The following is a 15,139-nucleotide window of genomic DNA, read 5'->3' as shown; positions in this document are numbered from 1 at the left end:
TGAGAATGGGAGGCAGGTCTTTTGGTTACCTATGCCCCAAACTTTGGAACTCTCTCCCGTTGAGTATCCGTACGGAAAGCAGCTACGTCCGCTTTCGCAGAGCCATCAAAACCTGGCTGTTTAATCAATAATCTCCAGTAACTGTTGAAACGTTGGCTATCTAGCACTCTGCCTGTCCAGCGCCGGGAAACCCTTTTTGGGTAGCTGTCGCGCTTAATAAGCTTAATAAATAAATAAATAAATAAATATGTTATTAGAGTAGTCCCATGTGAAATTTAATTAGCAATAGCATATTTTGTGTAATTTTGAGAATTTTGCGTTATGCTTGTCTGAACAAATTATGATATTAAACCGTGTCACCTTATAGCACTTGAGCTTGGGAACAAAGCAAATATTAGAATGAACAGAATGTGAGCAAATGTAGTTGGAGGTGCTTTGTTTTTAGTGTTTATTTGCGAGAAATGCATGTTAATGTACAAAATAAAAGCAAATATGCCTTTCAGGCTAAAATCTATCACTAAATGCTACATTTAAATTTTGTGTAATTACGTGATTTTTCACATCATTATGTAAAAACTATTGCACAAATTTCGCCCTGGTTGTCTCTCAGATCTTTGTTAAATAAATTGCATGTATTCTAATTCTCAACAATATTATGTGTCACATGGTAAGTGACTGACTTGTGCATTATCGCCTGTCTCAGAAGTTCCTGCACACATTTAACATAGAATTCAGATCTTATAAACAAAATAAATGTAAACTTAGATTTTTTGTTTTCAGCTTTCATAGAGCACCACACCATGGAGGTAATTTACTAACATTTTGCACTGGGTTTGCTTCATAAAAGAGACACAAATCAGCTGAAAATGTTTTTTTTTATTAATTAATTTCCAGCACAAAACTTGTTTTGCACTGGAAATTGACTAAAAGTAACACAAAGTAGTGCAAAGCCCTGCTTTGTGTTACTTATCATCAAGTGTTAGCATTGTATAAAATGAAATTGAAAAAAAATTAAAACATGAGTTTTAAATGCTTTAAAGTTAATAATACTCTTTTGTCAGTCGCCCAATAGATTAGTTTGTGTTTGTTTGGGGAATCACTTTCAAAAGGGTTTGAATCATAGCAGAACTACTAGTGTGTTTTTGGAACTTTCCTTTTAGTTTGCCAATGAATCCCCTGCCTAGTCATTATTAAAATACTATCTTTGCAAATGTTCAGTTTATGAAACTACTTTTGATGTGTTACGAAAAATGATGGAAATTATATAGTGATGAGTTACAAGCTCTTGACCCACTTATCATGGAGTTGGCCAATGGACACATTGCTTCACAGCTTTCATTGAGCTGTCTCACCTTAGCATGTTGAAATCTCCATTACAATCTGATCTTCAGATGTCTGTATCATATAAACGGACGGTCTTAGGGCTGTCCACACTATTACTTGACACAACCTGGTCCTCCCAGACATGGACTGTGCTAAAAGACTAATTGCCTAACAGACTTCATCTTGATGTTATGGACTAGGACTTGGCTGACCTCTTCCTGCATCATGACAAACATGTACAACTTAATTAACTGGCTCATTTTGGTCTCCAGGCCATTTTATTGTATCTTTTGAATATATTCATGCTTTACATATATATTGGTTGGATTACCATTTTGAAATAAACCTTTAAGGTTGAATTCACTGATACTTGGTCTTTATTGTGGAGTCACGTAAGTTTCACAAAATAGGAAATTTATATTGGATGTTAGCTCCCTTACAACACCGCTAGTCGGCTAACAAAGGTTCATACGACCAATGGGGAAATATATTTGATGACTTTACCAAGAGACTGAGGTTCAGATATCTGGGCTCTATCACTTTCGTTCCAGATGAGAATCATTGGAAAGTATCAGTGGCTGAGCACATTCACTATGTATACAGCAGCAACCTACAAAGTGGAGAGAAGAAAGACTTTTTTTACCAGTGAGCACTGGCATCCAGTTCCTTTGATCTGAGTTAGACCCTAGCTGAAAGAAGAGGTTAAAAGGTGCAAATCTCCCAGAATAGCAGTGAAAAACAGGAAGCAACCAGGGCACAGTTGAAGCATCTGGCAAAGACCTTGTCAAGAATGTATTTGGGTAGTGCACTCAATTTGCTAATGCATGCCAAGGAAACAAATCTGTAAACGTGCATGCATATAGGGAAGTTGGGAAGAAAAGAAAAAAGGTTCCAAGAATAGCAGTGACAAACAGGTGCTCAGAGAGCCACATTTGTGGCCTTTTTAGTATCAATTGTAAAATATCAAAAACTGTGATTTTGTGTAAGGCCCAGGCCAGACTCTCCCCAGACCACCCCCCACCACCCCACAAAGTATATCCCTAATATAAAAGTAGATGCAGAAGAAACCTTTTGGGCACTATATGTGATTGAAGTGATCAGCCCTATGTTACTCATGAACACCTATATCCTATAAGAGATGATCCTTCAACATGCCAATACCCCACTGCTCCAAAAGAGAGGAATCTAATTGACCTCTTAGCCATCAAAGCTTTCTTCCTGAACCTGATCTAAGTAAGGGGTAGATGTCCTTATTATGCATGAGAAGGCCTAACTAATCCTGAATCTGTGCACATGAGTAATACTGCCTGCAGGTACACAATGCAGCACCGTGTGCCTGGGCAGGCATGACAGCATGTATGTGCACAGGAGTGAAGAACAATCCAGGAAAGATGAATTCTGTCCAATTTCTTGCATCAATGACAGTCAGGTGCAGTCTGAGCAATATAGCAATCAGTGCTGCTTAGGCGAGTCTCCTGCTTTCTAGTTACCAGCTGGGTCGACTAACACCCCAACCTTGCAGCACAGCTCAGAATCCCTGGGACTGCCCTATATCCCCCTGTGACTGTAAAGTGCACCAATGCTTTCCATTTCCATTGCTGTGCCTTTTTCCCCAATGTATAGCATTCCATTGCCTCTTGTATCTGGGTTTGCACTGAACAAACACTTAATAAAATTGATAAGATGTTAAGGAGAGCTGCAGTGAATGGAAGCCTGTGCACCAACAGTGCTCTAATGTCAGTGTACACAGATAACAAAAAGACTGGAAAACACCACTGTCGTCATTGTTCTTCAGCTAAAACAAATGTAAACACAGATAACCAACGATTTGTACAAGTTTTGAAAACACTGAAAAAAGTGACAAAATCCCATCAGAATTCACAAGAAATAGAAAAAGAAGACCGAAAGCTTACCAATGGTCGTATGTCTACATATCGATAACAGAAACCTTATGCTACTAAAAGATTGAGACCAAAATAACAAGGACCAAAATATTGACAAGGTAAATTCATATGTGTAATATTCAGCTAGGGCAATATTCTGAAGTCGATGTTGAGGTGGAAAACCTACCAATATCCTTAGAATGTTCCTATGAATGATAGAATGACAACGCCTGGCCCCCGCTAAACCTACCTGATTGAATACTTGCATAGCCATGACACACTCCCACAACCTCCTCGAAGCACAAACTGGGTGCAGGGTGTTGTGGGAACATAGCATCTCTCTAAAATAAGTTTCATACAGTGATCCAACTTTCTGATCAATTATTGGAGAGGTTTTTTTAAGAGATGGGGCAAATGGCCAACACATACCTGGGAATTTCTAGAGACAAAGACCCTTCCATAGGTGCTTCCATAGGCCTTTAAAAAGTTAACAGAGTGTGCAAGTTCATAGGGGGAATGAAAGGAAAGAAAGCAAGTATCACACAACAGACAGTCTAGTACAGAAATCTATACATTATATGAAAGGAAAAGTTGGAATAAGTTTACACTTTTAAGTAAGTGTATTACTTTTCGGTATTCACAAACTGCACTTTTGTAGTAAGTTACACTTTTGTAGTAACTTACCTTTTATAATAAGTCCAGCACTACATATGGCCAACTACCTGTACTACAACATCCTTCCATTGAAAATAGTGGCGGTACGGACTAACTACAAAAGTGCAAGTTACAACAAACGTGCAGTTTGCGAATAGCACTTTGTAGTAAGTTTGTCAGTACTACTGCAATACCACAAAACACACTACAAACTGTAGTTTGTGAATCACGCCCTTACATTGGAATAACCAAAGATTTACATTTTGCAATGGGTTTGCCATTCAGTTAGGAACACACTCTTATGGTTATTATGCTGGTTACAGAGAATGTTCACCACATTGAAGAATGTCGTTATTTTTCAGATGCCTTCATAGGAACAGAAATATATTAAACTGCATAAGTATTTTGGAGCTTGCATAAAAAGAGTAAAGGGCAAAAAGTTCCCTGAAAATCAGTGACAATGCTTTCAGAAACAAGGAAATTTGACTTGTGGTGCATTATATGGAATAGAAAGGTAGTCAAAGGGTGAGTTCATTTAAGATTTGAGTTGGTCAATCACACCTTGTGGTTGGAATCCTGTCCTACAAATGGCAGGTGTATTTGTTAATATCAGTCTGTTTGTCAGATTATTTTCGTGGAATTCAAGCTATTAGAGAAGTGCATTCAAGGTTCACAACCTGGTTAATGTATTGGTAATTTGTTCATGGCAAATGTGGCCCTGAACCTGATTTTTACTTTTGCAATGCTGTGTCAACACAAATTGCAAATCTTTAGCACCCTTACCCGGATTTGCTTTGTTCTTACCCCGTAAATTATGGGATTTAACATGGGTGGCAACAGAATGTATAGGTTAGCAAGGAAAATGTGAACATGAGGAGCAATGCCATGGCCAAATCTGTGTGTCAAGAAAGAGAAGAAGGCTGGTGTGCAGAACACAAGGATGACACAAATGTGTGAGCTGCAGGTGCTGAAGGCCTTCAATCGCACTCCCTTGGGAAGGCGTAGGACGGCTTTCAGAATCTTGGAATAGGAAACCCCAATGAGTATCAAATCCCATACCATAAAGGAAGCCACAAACAATCCATAAGCAATATTGACCTGAATATCCACACAGGCAAGTTTTACAATCCCCATGTGTTCGCAATAAGTGTGAGATATGACATTACTCTCACCAAACTGTAGCCGACGGATAAGGAATACAAAAGGTGTCACGAAGACCAGAGGCCTAATGACAATCACAAATGTTACAAGTTTGGCGATCAGAGTAGTGGTGAGGATGGATTTATATCTTAGGGGTTTACATATGGCCACATATCTATCGAAGGACATTACTAGGAGTACCCCAGACTCCATCCCTGTGAACGCGTGGATGAGATACATCTGCAGAAGGCATGCAGTAAAATCAATCTCCCGGACATTGAACCAGAAGACAGTCAGCATCTTAGGCAGCGTTGAACTGGACAGAACAAGATCCACCAGAGACAGGATACACAGGAAGTAGTACATGGGGAAATGAAGGCTCTCCTCCACATTCACAACAAACAGAATTGTGCAATTTCCTATGATTGCGATAATGTATATGGTGCAGAATGGAATAGCGATCCAGCAGTGCAGCTCCTCCAGGCCAGGGATGCCCACCAGAACAAAAGTGGAAGGTAGGAAGTGGGAGGAATTGCATGCTGACATCATAGTTATTGGGATATTAATTTAACTTCCTGTAAAAGAACATGAGCATAAGTCATTAAAGCATGAAATTGCTTAAACTGGGTAGAAATGAAATTGAATACAACATCAACAGCATTAGTCAAGCAAATTCCTTTCACATTTCTGGACATTCAGACTTTATTCTGAGATCTCTCAAGAGCTCCACACATGAAATACCATCTGCCTTAGCTCCTAGTACTATATCCTCACTGGTTAGCAACAAAGTGCCCTCCATCTTCAAGAGGTTTGTGTAACATAGTCCTAAAACAACTGACAAATGAACTAAAAATAGGATACAAAAAGTTGATTGCACATGCCTCTGTGCATGGACCCCAAAATATTATGCACCTGTTTTCCACCTGTCTGCCTACTTATTGCCGGAGGCACTGCAATGTGGTGAGTGTTCTCTTTCAATGTGCTTACACCCTGGGCATGATAGTTGCGCAACAGTCCACTCAATGTTCTGTGTTTCAATCTGACATTTGGTGACCATGCATTTGAGGGGGAGCCATTAGTGCAGTAATCTGACAGTTTGCCTTATGTTGTAGATTGGTCCCTCACACTATCCTCTGGAGCTTCTGTTCTTAGCTGGCAACATCACTTTTTCAGGGCACACAGGTTTCTGTCTTTACATAGGTATATTTTTTCTGGCATCAGTGTTCTCCCAGGGCATGCTGAACATTAATTGCATAAAAAGAGACATAGAGTGTGGTAGAGAAGGCAGTAAGGTAAGGAGAAAGAAAGAGATATAAATAGAAAGTGAAATAGGTATGTCTCAAAGGCAAATGATAATAAAGAGCAAAATAGAGAGGGGCGTTGTTAGATTTGGGATTCTCTAGTTGGCACAGGTAGGTACTTGTGACAAATAGGGACCCTTGCCTCTAGTCAGTGTAAGGGGGTACACTCCTAAAATAACCCCTGCTCCCCCTCTTGGTAGCTTGGCACGAGCAGACAGACTTATCTCAGAGGCAGTGTGCAAAGCATTTGTGAACACATACAGTAATCCAGTGACAACACTACAGAAAGACACCAGACAAGTTTCATCTCAAAAATAAGTATTCTTTGTATAAACTTATCACAAGACCACAAGCGTTAAAAAATCCACAATTCTGTACTTAAAAATGGATTAGCTTAGTTCTCTTTAGATCTTAAGATGCGACACTTCGAGTCAATGTACCTTGAGATGCGACACACAGGGCAACTAAAGTGTTAGAAGGACGGTGATGCGTTGATTCCTTACTGCGTTTACGGGGCGATGCGGCGAGCAATTCGATTAAATTATGGTGCAAAGAAGTAAACACGCCGTTTTCTTCTTGATGCGGCACGCTTCTCCAATGTTGCCAGAAGTCTCGACTCAATGCGTCAGCTGCAGCGGCGACAAACTTGTTCCGTGATGTGACGACAGCAGCTTTGGTGGCGACACTCTTCTCTGATGATGCGAGACGCTTCCGCTCGATGCGACTACTGCAGCGTCGACACCCTTGTTCCGTGATATGACGGCATCGGCTACAATGGCGGCACGCTTCTCCGTGATTGCGAGGCGCTTCTCTTGATGCGGTGCAATGCGACAGCTACAGCGGCGACATCCATGATGCGACCGCAGCGGCTGCGACAGCGTCATGCTTCTTCTTTGTTGCGAGACGCTTCTCTTGATGCTGTGCAATGCAACAGCTACAGCGGCGACATCCATGATGTGACAGCAGCGGCTGTGACGACGACACACTTCTTCTTCATTGCGAGACGCTTCTCTCGATGCGATGCAATGCGACAGCTACAGCGGCGACATCCACAATGCGACGGCAGCGGCTGCAACGGCGACACACTTTTTCTTCATTGCAAGACGCTTCCAGCTCCTTGCGACATGCAGTCCCTCAAAAGGCCCAAACAGCAGCAGGAACTTCCAAAGAGCTCTTGGGGAGCTGGGGGTTGAAGTCTGTTGTCCCTGAGACTTCAGCAGGAGGCAAGCTCTTTTCTCATGCCCTTGAAGATCCTTTACAAGTTGAATAAAGTACACAAAGTTCCTTTCTCCTCTTTTTGGCAGTCAGGCAACAACTGCAGGCCAACCCCCCAAGCAGCACTTCAGCTTAGTGATAGTCTCTCCTCAGTTTCTTCTGGTTCCTCTCCTCAGCAAAGGTTTTTTCTTGTTTGTCCAAAAGTGATCTAATTCTCTGTGATTTGGGTCCCCTCAATAATACACAGTTTCTCTTTGTTCTCTGAAGGCAGAGAGGCCTTTTCTTAGTCCAAACCGTCCAACCCGTTTCTGGTCAGTCCTGGAGCACTCTGTTTACATGACTCCTTCTTTTCTTTCACAGTACAGGGCAGAGACATCAGACACACCACAGGGAGTGGAGCCGGCATTGTGGAGGGAAGGCACAGTCCTATTCAGGTCCCAACTCCTCCCTCCCATCTAGATGCAGTTCTCTCTATTCACCACTGGGCTGACTCACCCTGTCTCCTGGAATCCCCTAGCCACTGTCACTCAAACTCCAGACAAGGAATACACAACCTAGCAGATGCAGGCTTGGATAGTTAGACAAGAAAATACCTACTTTCTAAAATTGGCATTTTCAAACACAGAATGTTAAAATCAGCTTCACTTAAAGATGTATTTTATCATACTGAGTTCAGGCATCCTAAACTCGAATTTCTACCATGTTCCCTGAGTCAGTTAGGATTATAAGATGCAATATTCTAACTGCCCATTCTGGCCTATGGAGAACAGGTAGCCATGTAATAGTGAAAAACGGAAATGGCTGTAATTCACTATTAGGACATGCCACACACAACAGGGCTTGTCCTACCTCATACTTACACTGCACCCTGCCCGTGGGCCTACCATAGGGGTGTCTGACTTGAAGCAATGGGAAGTTTTAGGGACGGGCAAGTGGGTGCACTTGCCCCATCAGGCTGGCAGTACCAGACTGCACGCAGGCTCTGCAGTGGCAGTCCTTAGACACACTTTTATAGGCTGCTCCTGTGGGTGGCACAACCAGTGCTGCAAGCCCACTAGCAGCATTTGGATTACCAGTTCTGGGCTCTCCTGGGGCACTGTACCAGGGTCTGATGGGTAAACTAAACCAGCCAATCATGGAATCACTAATCCATACATCAATTTACAATAGGGAGAGCATATGAATTTTAGCACTGATCAGCAGTGGTAAAGTGCCCAGAGTCATAAAACAGCCAACAATAGGTCAGACAAAATACAGGAGGAAGGCAAAAAGTTCAGGGATGACCCTGGAAAAAGGGCCAAGTCCAACAGGTGTAGAGGAAATAGTGCAGGGAGATATAAAAAGCAATTGAAGGGCAAACAAGGGAGAGAGTCAGAGAAATGGGATGTACAAAATTTCACAAACATGATCTCAACATGCAGCATTCCTAAAGGGTAAATCAAACGCAATATCCTAAGAGAGAAGGGGGGGCATAGGAAATGAAAAGAGACAGAGCAGAAGACAGAGTTGCCAAAGTCCAAAGGATAAGAGGCAGCTAAAGATACCCCAATGGCATAGAACAGAGGATGATCCAAGAAAAAGAAGTAAGGAAGACATATAGACAGAGGAGGTCAGGGACAGAAATAAGAGAAGGGTAAAAGGCACAAAAAGATGATTTTTTAATGACCGGAATTACTTCTGCTCTATTCCACGACAGGGGTATTGGTGCATTGGCAGCAATTCTGTTTGAGAGTGCCTAGATTTACTAGTCAGTTTGCAGTATCGTTAAGAATACATCAAACTTTGGTTTATTTCAGCTGTGGAAAATAAGTGTCTGGACCGGGTGCCGGTGTAGTCATGCATGGGACCTTCTATGTCCAGGTCTGCTGATCCAGAATATATAGCAGAGAAATGGTTGACCAAGGGGGCTATGGATATATTGTTGGTGGGTGGCCTAGGTCTTCCGGCTACTCCCTTAGTAAATAACAACCAAAGGTCTTTCCTCTGGCAGTCATCATGGATCTGAATCCATCGTTTTTCTGGCCATTCCCTCTTTGCTTTCATCAGTGCTGACTTGTAGGAATTCCTTGCCACTCTTATGTCTGCTACATTGTTTGGACTAATCGAGGTAGCCAAGTCTGCCCGTAGTTTCTTACATTCTTGATTGAACCAGGAGAGTTGTGGTCTGGCAGAGAACGACTTGCGTTGGGGCTGAATTGGCATTATAAAAACAGAGGCTAGCTGCTCAAATAGAGATGGGAACGTGTCCATGATCTCCTTGCACTCTTCCCGCTGCTCACATATGTTGTGAAGCTTTCTAATAATATCTAAAAGTAATCGCTTCATATCATCGCACCTAGAGGCGTCTGTTGCTACACATGCCTATTTCAGGGGCCTATTATCGTTTGTAGGACAAGTCATCTTAGTTGTGAGTTTATTGCCAAGTAGGCTGCTATTTTTGGTCCAAGGTGATAACATGGTGAACTCAAGCAGATATGGTCACTATCAGTAGTCATCCCGACTATCATGTTCAACACTCCTGGTCACAATCTCACGTATATCAGTATATAGTCAATGCAGCTCGGGTTTGCAGTTCTGTTAAAGGTGTTTGCCCCCATCTTATCAGATTTGATATGTCCGTTGGCTGCCCTTAGCCCGTACTCAAGGGTTATGATTTGGAGCTGCAGAGCTGATCACGTCAACTTTTTGATTGGTGGTAGGTCGAGTGGGGAGACAAGCCACAGCTCGTCTGTCTGGTCACTGATGGTTAGATCTTCTGAGTCGACTTGCACAAATATAGAGTTGCAAATATCTTGGGTCAAAAATATTGACATCCAGATTCTCGTGGTCAAGAATATCAATTTTAGGTAAGAAATATTGATGTTTAAAATATCGGTGTTTAATATCGTTTGTAAAAATATAGTGGTTAAAAAGTTTTTTATTTTATTTAATGTTATGTATTTTTGTATTTTATTTTATATGTATGTGTTGTATGTTTCTTGGTATAAGAATTGTTTGTATTTTTAATATATGTGTTATATTTTTAGTAGTTATTCATTTTTTTTCATTTACATTTTGCGTTTTTAGTTCCGTAGCCGGTTGTGGGTTTGTCGGGGAATAGGGTGGGAAGTAATTTCATTATATAAAATGTATTGATTAATTTTTATTTATTAATATTTGTTTAATTGAGATAGTGTTAAATGTGTATTTAATGTATTTGATTTTTCATTTCTAAATATTTTTTATTTTTTAAATGTTTTTTATTTTTGTTTTAACTGTTTGTATTTGAATAGTAATTTTTACCCCTCGCTATCCAACATTTTCCCTACTCTTACACCTCCTGGATTAGGAATCAATTTTTTTACCTCTCTGCTATCCAACAGGTATGCTACTGTTGCATTCAGTGGAGTGGGAATAGTAATTGTTACCCCTCCGCTATCCAACACTTTCTCTACTGTTGCACTCACTGGAGTGGGAATAGTAATTTTAACCTCTCAGCTATCCAACACTTTCCTTACTGTTGCACTGATCGTAGTGGGAATAGTACGTTTTACCTCTCCACGATCCAACACTTTCCCTACTGTAACACTTACTAGAGTGGGAATAGTAATTTTTACCCCTCCGCTATCCAACATTTACCCTACCGTTACACCTACTAGAGTAGGAATAGTAATTTTTATTCCACCGCTATCCAACTCTTTCCCTACTGTTACACCTACTGGAGTGGGAATAAAAATGTTTACCTCTCTGCTATCCAAATGTTATTCTACTTTTGCATTCAGTGGAGGGGACTAGTCATTTTTACCCCTTTGCTATCCAACACTTTCCCTACTGTTGCACTGTTTGGAGTGGGAATAGTAATGTTTACTCCTCCACTCTCCAACACTTTCCTTACTGTTGCACTCTTTGGAGTGGGAATAGTAATTTTTACCCCTCCGCTATCCAACACTTTCCCTACTGTTGTACTCACTGGAGATGGAATAATAAATGTAATTACTTTGCTATCCAACACTTTCCCAACTGTTAAACTGATTGTATTGGGATGTGTAAGTTTAAAAAATTCTAATGTCTTAAATTATTGTAGAATGTTTTTAATATCGTAAATTATTGATATATATATATATTACCTACTGGCGGTCGCCAGTAGGTATATATAGTTAGGATTTTTTCTCTATGGGTTTTTTGAAAATTCTATGTCTAATAACTTTGGCGTTTGTGGACGGAATTGGCTGCAATTTTCAGGAAAATGGCACATTTTGTTTCTGAGCAGCCCCTGAAAATTTTGGGGGGGTTCGTCAAGGGGGGGCCGAGAAAAAAGGGGGGTCCCAAAACGCGTTTTTCCCATGTTAATTTCCATAGGGCGGTTGGCCTCACTTTTAGCCCGAACGGCTGAATGGATTTGCACGAAACTTGGCAAAATTGTAGGGACTGGTAGCCCGATGTGCCTTTTGTAGGTCTCAATATATGTGCTCCAGTGGATTTTGAGAAATTAACGTTTAAAAAAAGATATATATCTGTAACAGCGGACCGGGCAGCGCTCTGGTTCGCGGACTTTTCGCGCAACGGAGCTTTGTGAAGCGAAGCTGATTGGTTCTCCGGCGTCTGTCAACATTCCAAACAGTCCGTAGCGGCCGCCATCTTGTCTCTCGGTAGGATCGAGAGACAAGAGGAGGTCAAAACAAAGGGGGAAATAACTATAAGGGGGCATAGTAGATCCTCGCTGACCCCCTAGGTTTGATGTGGAGGTTTTAAAAGGGCCCCGCGGGGCAAAAAAAAATAATAATAATAATAATCGAACGGCTGAATGGATTTGCACGAAACTTGGCAAAATATTAGGGACTGGTAGCCCGATGTGCCTTTGCTAGGTCTCAATATATGTGCTCCAGTGGATTTTGAGAAATTAACGTTCAAAAAAAGATATATATCTGTAACAGCGCTCCGCTTCGCGTAACGGAGGTTTGCGAAGCTGATTGGTCATTCTGTCACTGGGCTATAGTTGGGCTACATCTGGCTGATATTTGGGCTACATTTGTTTTTTTGTGTGTCTGGCGGCCATCTTTGGGCTACATTGGGCTACATTGGGCTTCATTGGGCTACATTCGGCTAATTAGCAAATAGCTCATCGCAAACTAGGAATGGTAAAGAATCGCTATTTATTCCTTAAAGTTCGCTATTTAGGAAATGCAAAAAACTTTGATGATACATATGGCGGTTCATCTCTAACAAGATAAGAAGCATAGGGATACATTTATGATGACTGGCGCATCACCAGGGATGTGTTAGTCATTCTGTGCCGCTGTTCCGTCACCTATGGTGTGCTGCATTTACAATGCGGCGCATCATGGGGCAAAAACAGCACAGATGCGTGATGTATCTGTGCCGTAAAGGTGGCGCATTGCTGGAGTTGTATCGCAAGTGTGATGAAGCTCCAGCAAGGGTCGGGGGTGCCCCTGTCGCAGAGTTTCTGTTCTCACACAGAACTGTGGACAGAGGATTGGAACCTCGGCGAATGCATTGCTGGAGTTGTATCGCAAGTGTGATGAAGCTCCAGCAAGGGTCGGGGGTGCCCCTGTCGCAGGGTTTCTGTTCTCACACAGAACTGTGGACAGAGGATTGGAACCTCGGCGAATTAGGGTGTCCCAAAACTCACGTTAGTAATCAAAAACTCCTTAGCAAGCTAGGTACAGTGTCACATTGGATATAACAAACTCTCAATGTTTAGACAATCCAGAATATGAACTTATAGTACCTCAGGATACGTGGAACTCATGAACAGTCGGTCGTTATAGATTTCTTAGAAACCAGAACATGGAGTTAAGAAGAACAGATGTGTATTTGAAATGTTTATTTACTAATGCCGTCTTCTCAGGCGTAGTACCTTAGATAATAAAAGTACACATATTATCAGTAGCAAAATTACCAGCATAGTTACTAGTACATAAAAAGTGAATGGTGATAGTATGTTAACATGCTGTAAATGAATAAGAGTTAGCAACACTTATAAGCAGCCGCGGGCCGTGGAGGGAGTTACGGTGAGGCAGGGAGGCGGGGAGGGGGAGAAGCAGGGTGGAGAATACAAGTACACATATTATCAGTAGCAAAATTACCAGCATAGTTACTAGTACATAAAAAGCGAATGGTGACAGTATGTTAACATGCTGTAAATGAATAAGAGTTAGCAACACTTATAAGCAGCCGCGGGCCGTGGAGGGAGTTACGGTGGGGCAGGGAGGCGGGGAGGGGGAGGGGCAAGGTAGAGAGGGCTCCACCCTGCTTCTCTCCCTCCCCGCCTCCCTGCCCCATCGTAACTCCCTCCACGGCCCGCGGCTGCTTATATCTCACCCTCCCTAATACACATATTATATTATTTGCTAAGAAGGTCTCTTTGTGTTGGTTTAGGGCGTGCCCATACTTTAGTGTCTTAGATTTGAAGGAATCACATCAGCATACACCAGCTCTCTCTTCATGTGAACCGCATCAACTGTTGTGTATGTGTGTTCGGCAAAGCAATATAAAACCCGCCTCATGCCCAGAATTGGCAGAAGTTGCACTTATGTTATGAGTATGAAGTCGTGGAGATCAGACCTCATAACAATTCTGTATCGTGTTGTTCTTGAAACTTTAGCACTCGCTGTACAGATATAGTTTAACAAGTAAAGCAGATAGTAGACCAATAACATATTATTCTCATGTAAACCACGATGAACTACTAGGTGGAAAGCTAAAGCAACAACTAAGTGTCGTGTGCAGAAGTTGCAAAAAAGGAAAAATGGCGTTTAAACCGGTAATGAGCCCATGCTAACTTAACACGGTGTAAAGATATCCAGGACCTAGATGACACCTCCTCATGATCCGGAAACGAACTGAATAAGATAATAGAAGTGCCATCTCATGAGAGCAGATTGCAAGTTTATATGTGGACGGTCCGCAAGGTAAAGCATTAAAAACTAGGAAAATTTAATGCTAAAGAAAAATAAAACAGCCAAGTACTTTATCGAGTCTTAAGCCAATAGGCAAGGTAAATAATAAAAACTTGACAAATAAGTCAATGAATTGTCAATGAAATGCTAGTACTCAGCATATCAAACATGAAAAAGGTCTATGACATAACTGTGTATGCAAAATAAGCTGCAACAGCCTCCAATAGGAAGTCACCGTCTTCATCCGAAAACAGTTCAGCCATCCAATTTAAAAGCGGAAAAGAACATACGTGCTCTCCCAGCACCGGATCCTCTATCACCATCAGAGGACAGCTCGGTGGGTTTTCAAGAAAGCTCTGTTCCAAGAAAGACTGTGCTGCCGCCAGTAAATTCCAGGGACCAAGTAGTCCATGCATCAATGCCACAGCCATAATCCTTTCGCCAGGACAAACCAACTCGTGAGTAATGATAGGAGTCATCAGCTGATTAAAGTCGACGTCAGGAGAAACCGGTCCGCAGAGACACAAATCAATGGCCCAATCGAAATCACAGGTCAGGCAGTGAAATACAGGCTGGACACAGGTGAAGTAGGAGAATCGAAAAGATAATCCATATGCCGTGCTTAATATCGCCAACGGCATTGTGCCATAATATTCTAGCATGCGATTGCGGAACAGTGTCAGCAGCTGCAGGGTGGGAGGTTGCATAGGAGGGACATCCATAT

At 41.8% G+C, this 15,139-nt stretch overlaps 1 protein-coding gene across 1 annotated transcript; it reads right to left on the bottom strand.

Moving 5' to 3' along the window:
- Positions 1–1,475: 1,475 nt before the first annotated feature.
- On the bottom strand, positions 1,476–5,546 carry LOC144774039 (olfactory receptor 52E4-like). Its single transcript, XM_078659073.1, has 2 exons — positions 4,644–5,546; positions 1,476–1,541 (listed from the first exon to the last, which is right to left on the bottom strand). The coding sequence occupies exons 1-2, from the start codon at positions 5,544–5,546 to the stop codon at positions 1,476–1,478; spliced, it is 969 nt and encodes a 322-aa protein (XP_078515199.1).
- Positions 5,547–15,139: the final 9,593 nt, after the last annotated feature.

Source organism: Lissotriton helveticus, chromosome 8, assembly GCF_964261635.1.
Source record: "Lissotriton helveticus chromosome 8, aLisHel1.1, whole genome shotgun sequence".
NCBI lineage: Eukaryota > Metazoa > Chordata > Amphibia > Caudata > Salamandridae > Lissotriton > Lissotriton helveticus.
This window is presented reverse-complemented; position numbering and strand designations above follow the sequence as displayed.

Coding starts and splice junctions, on each gene's coding strand:
- LOC144774039 (XM_078659073.1), bottom strand. CDS start 5,546: ATGTCAGCATGCAATTCCTCCCACTTCCTACCTTCCACTTTTGTTCTG. Junction 1,542..4,643: donor TAAGAACAAAGCAAATCCGG/GTAAGGGTGCTA, acceptor GTCATGATGCAG/GAAGAGGTCAGCCAAGTCCT.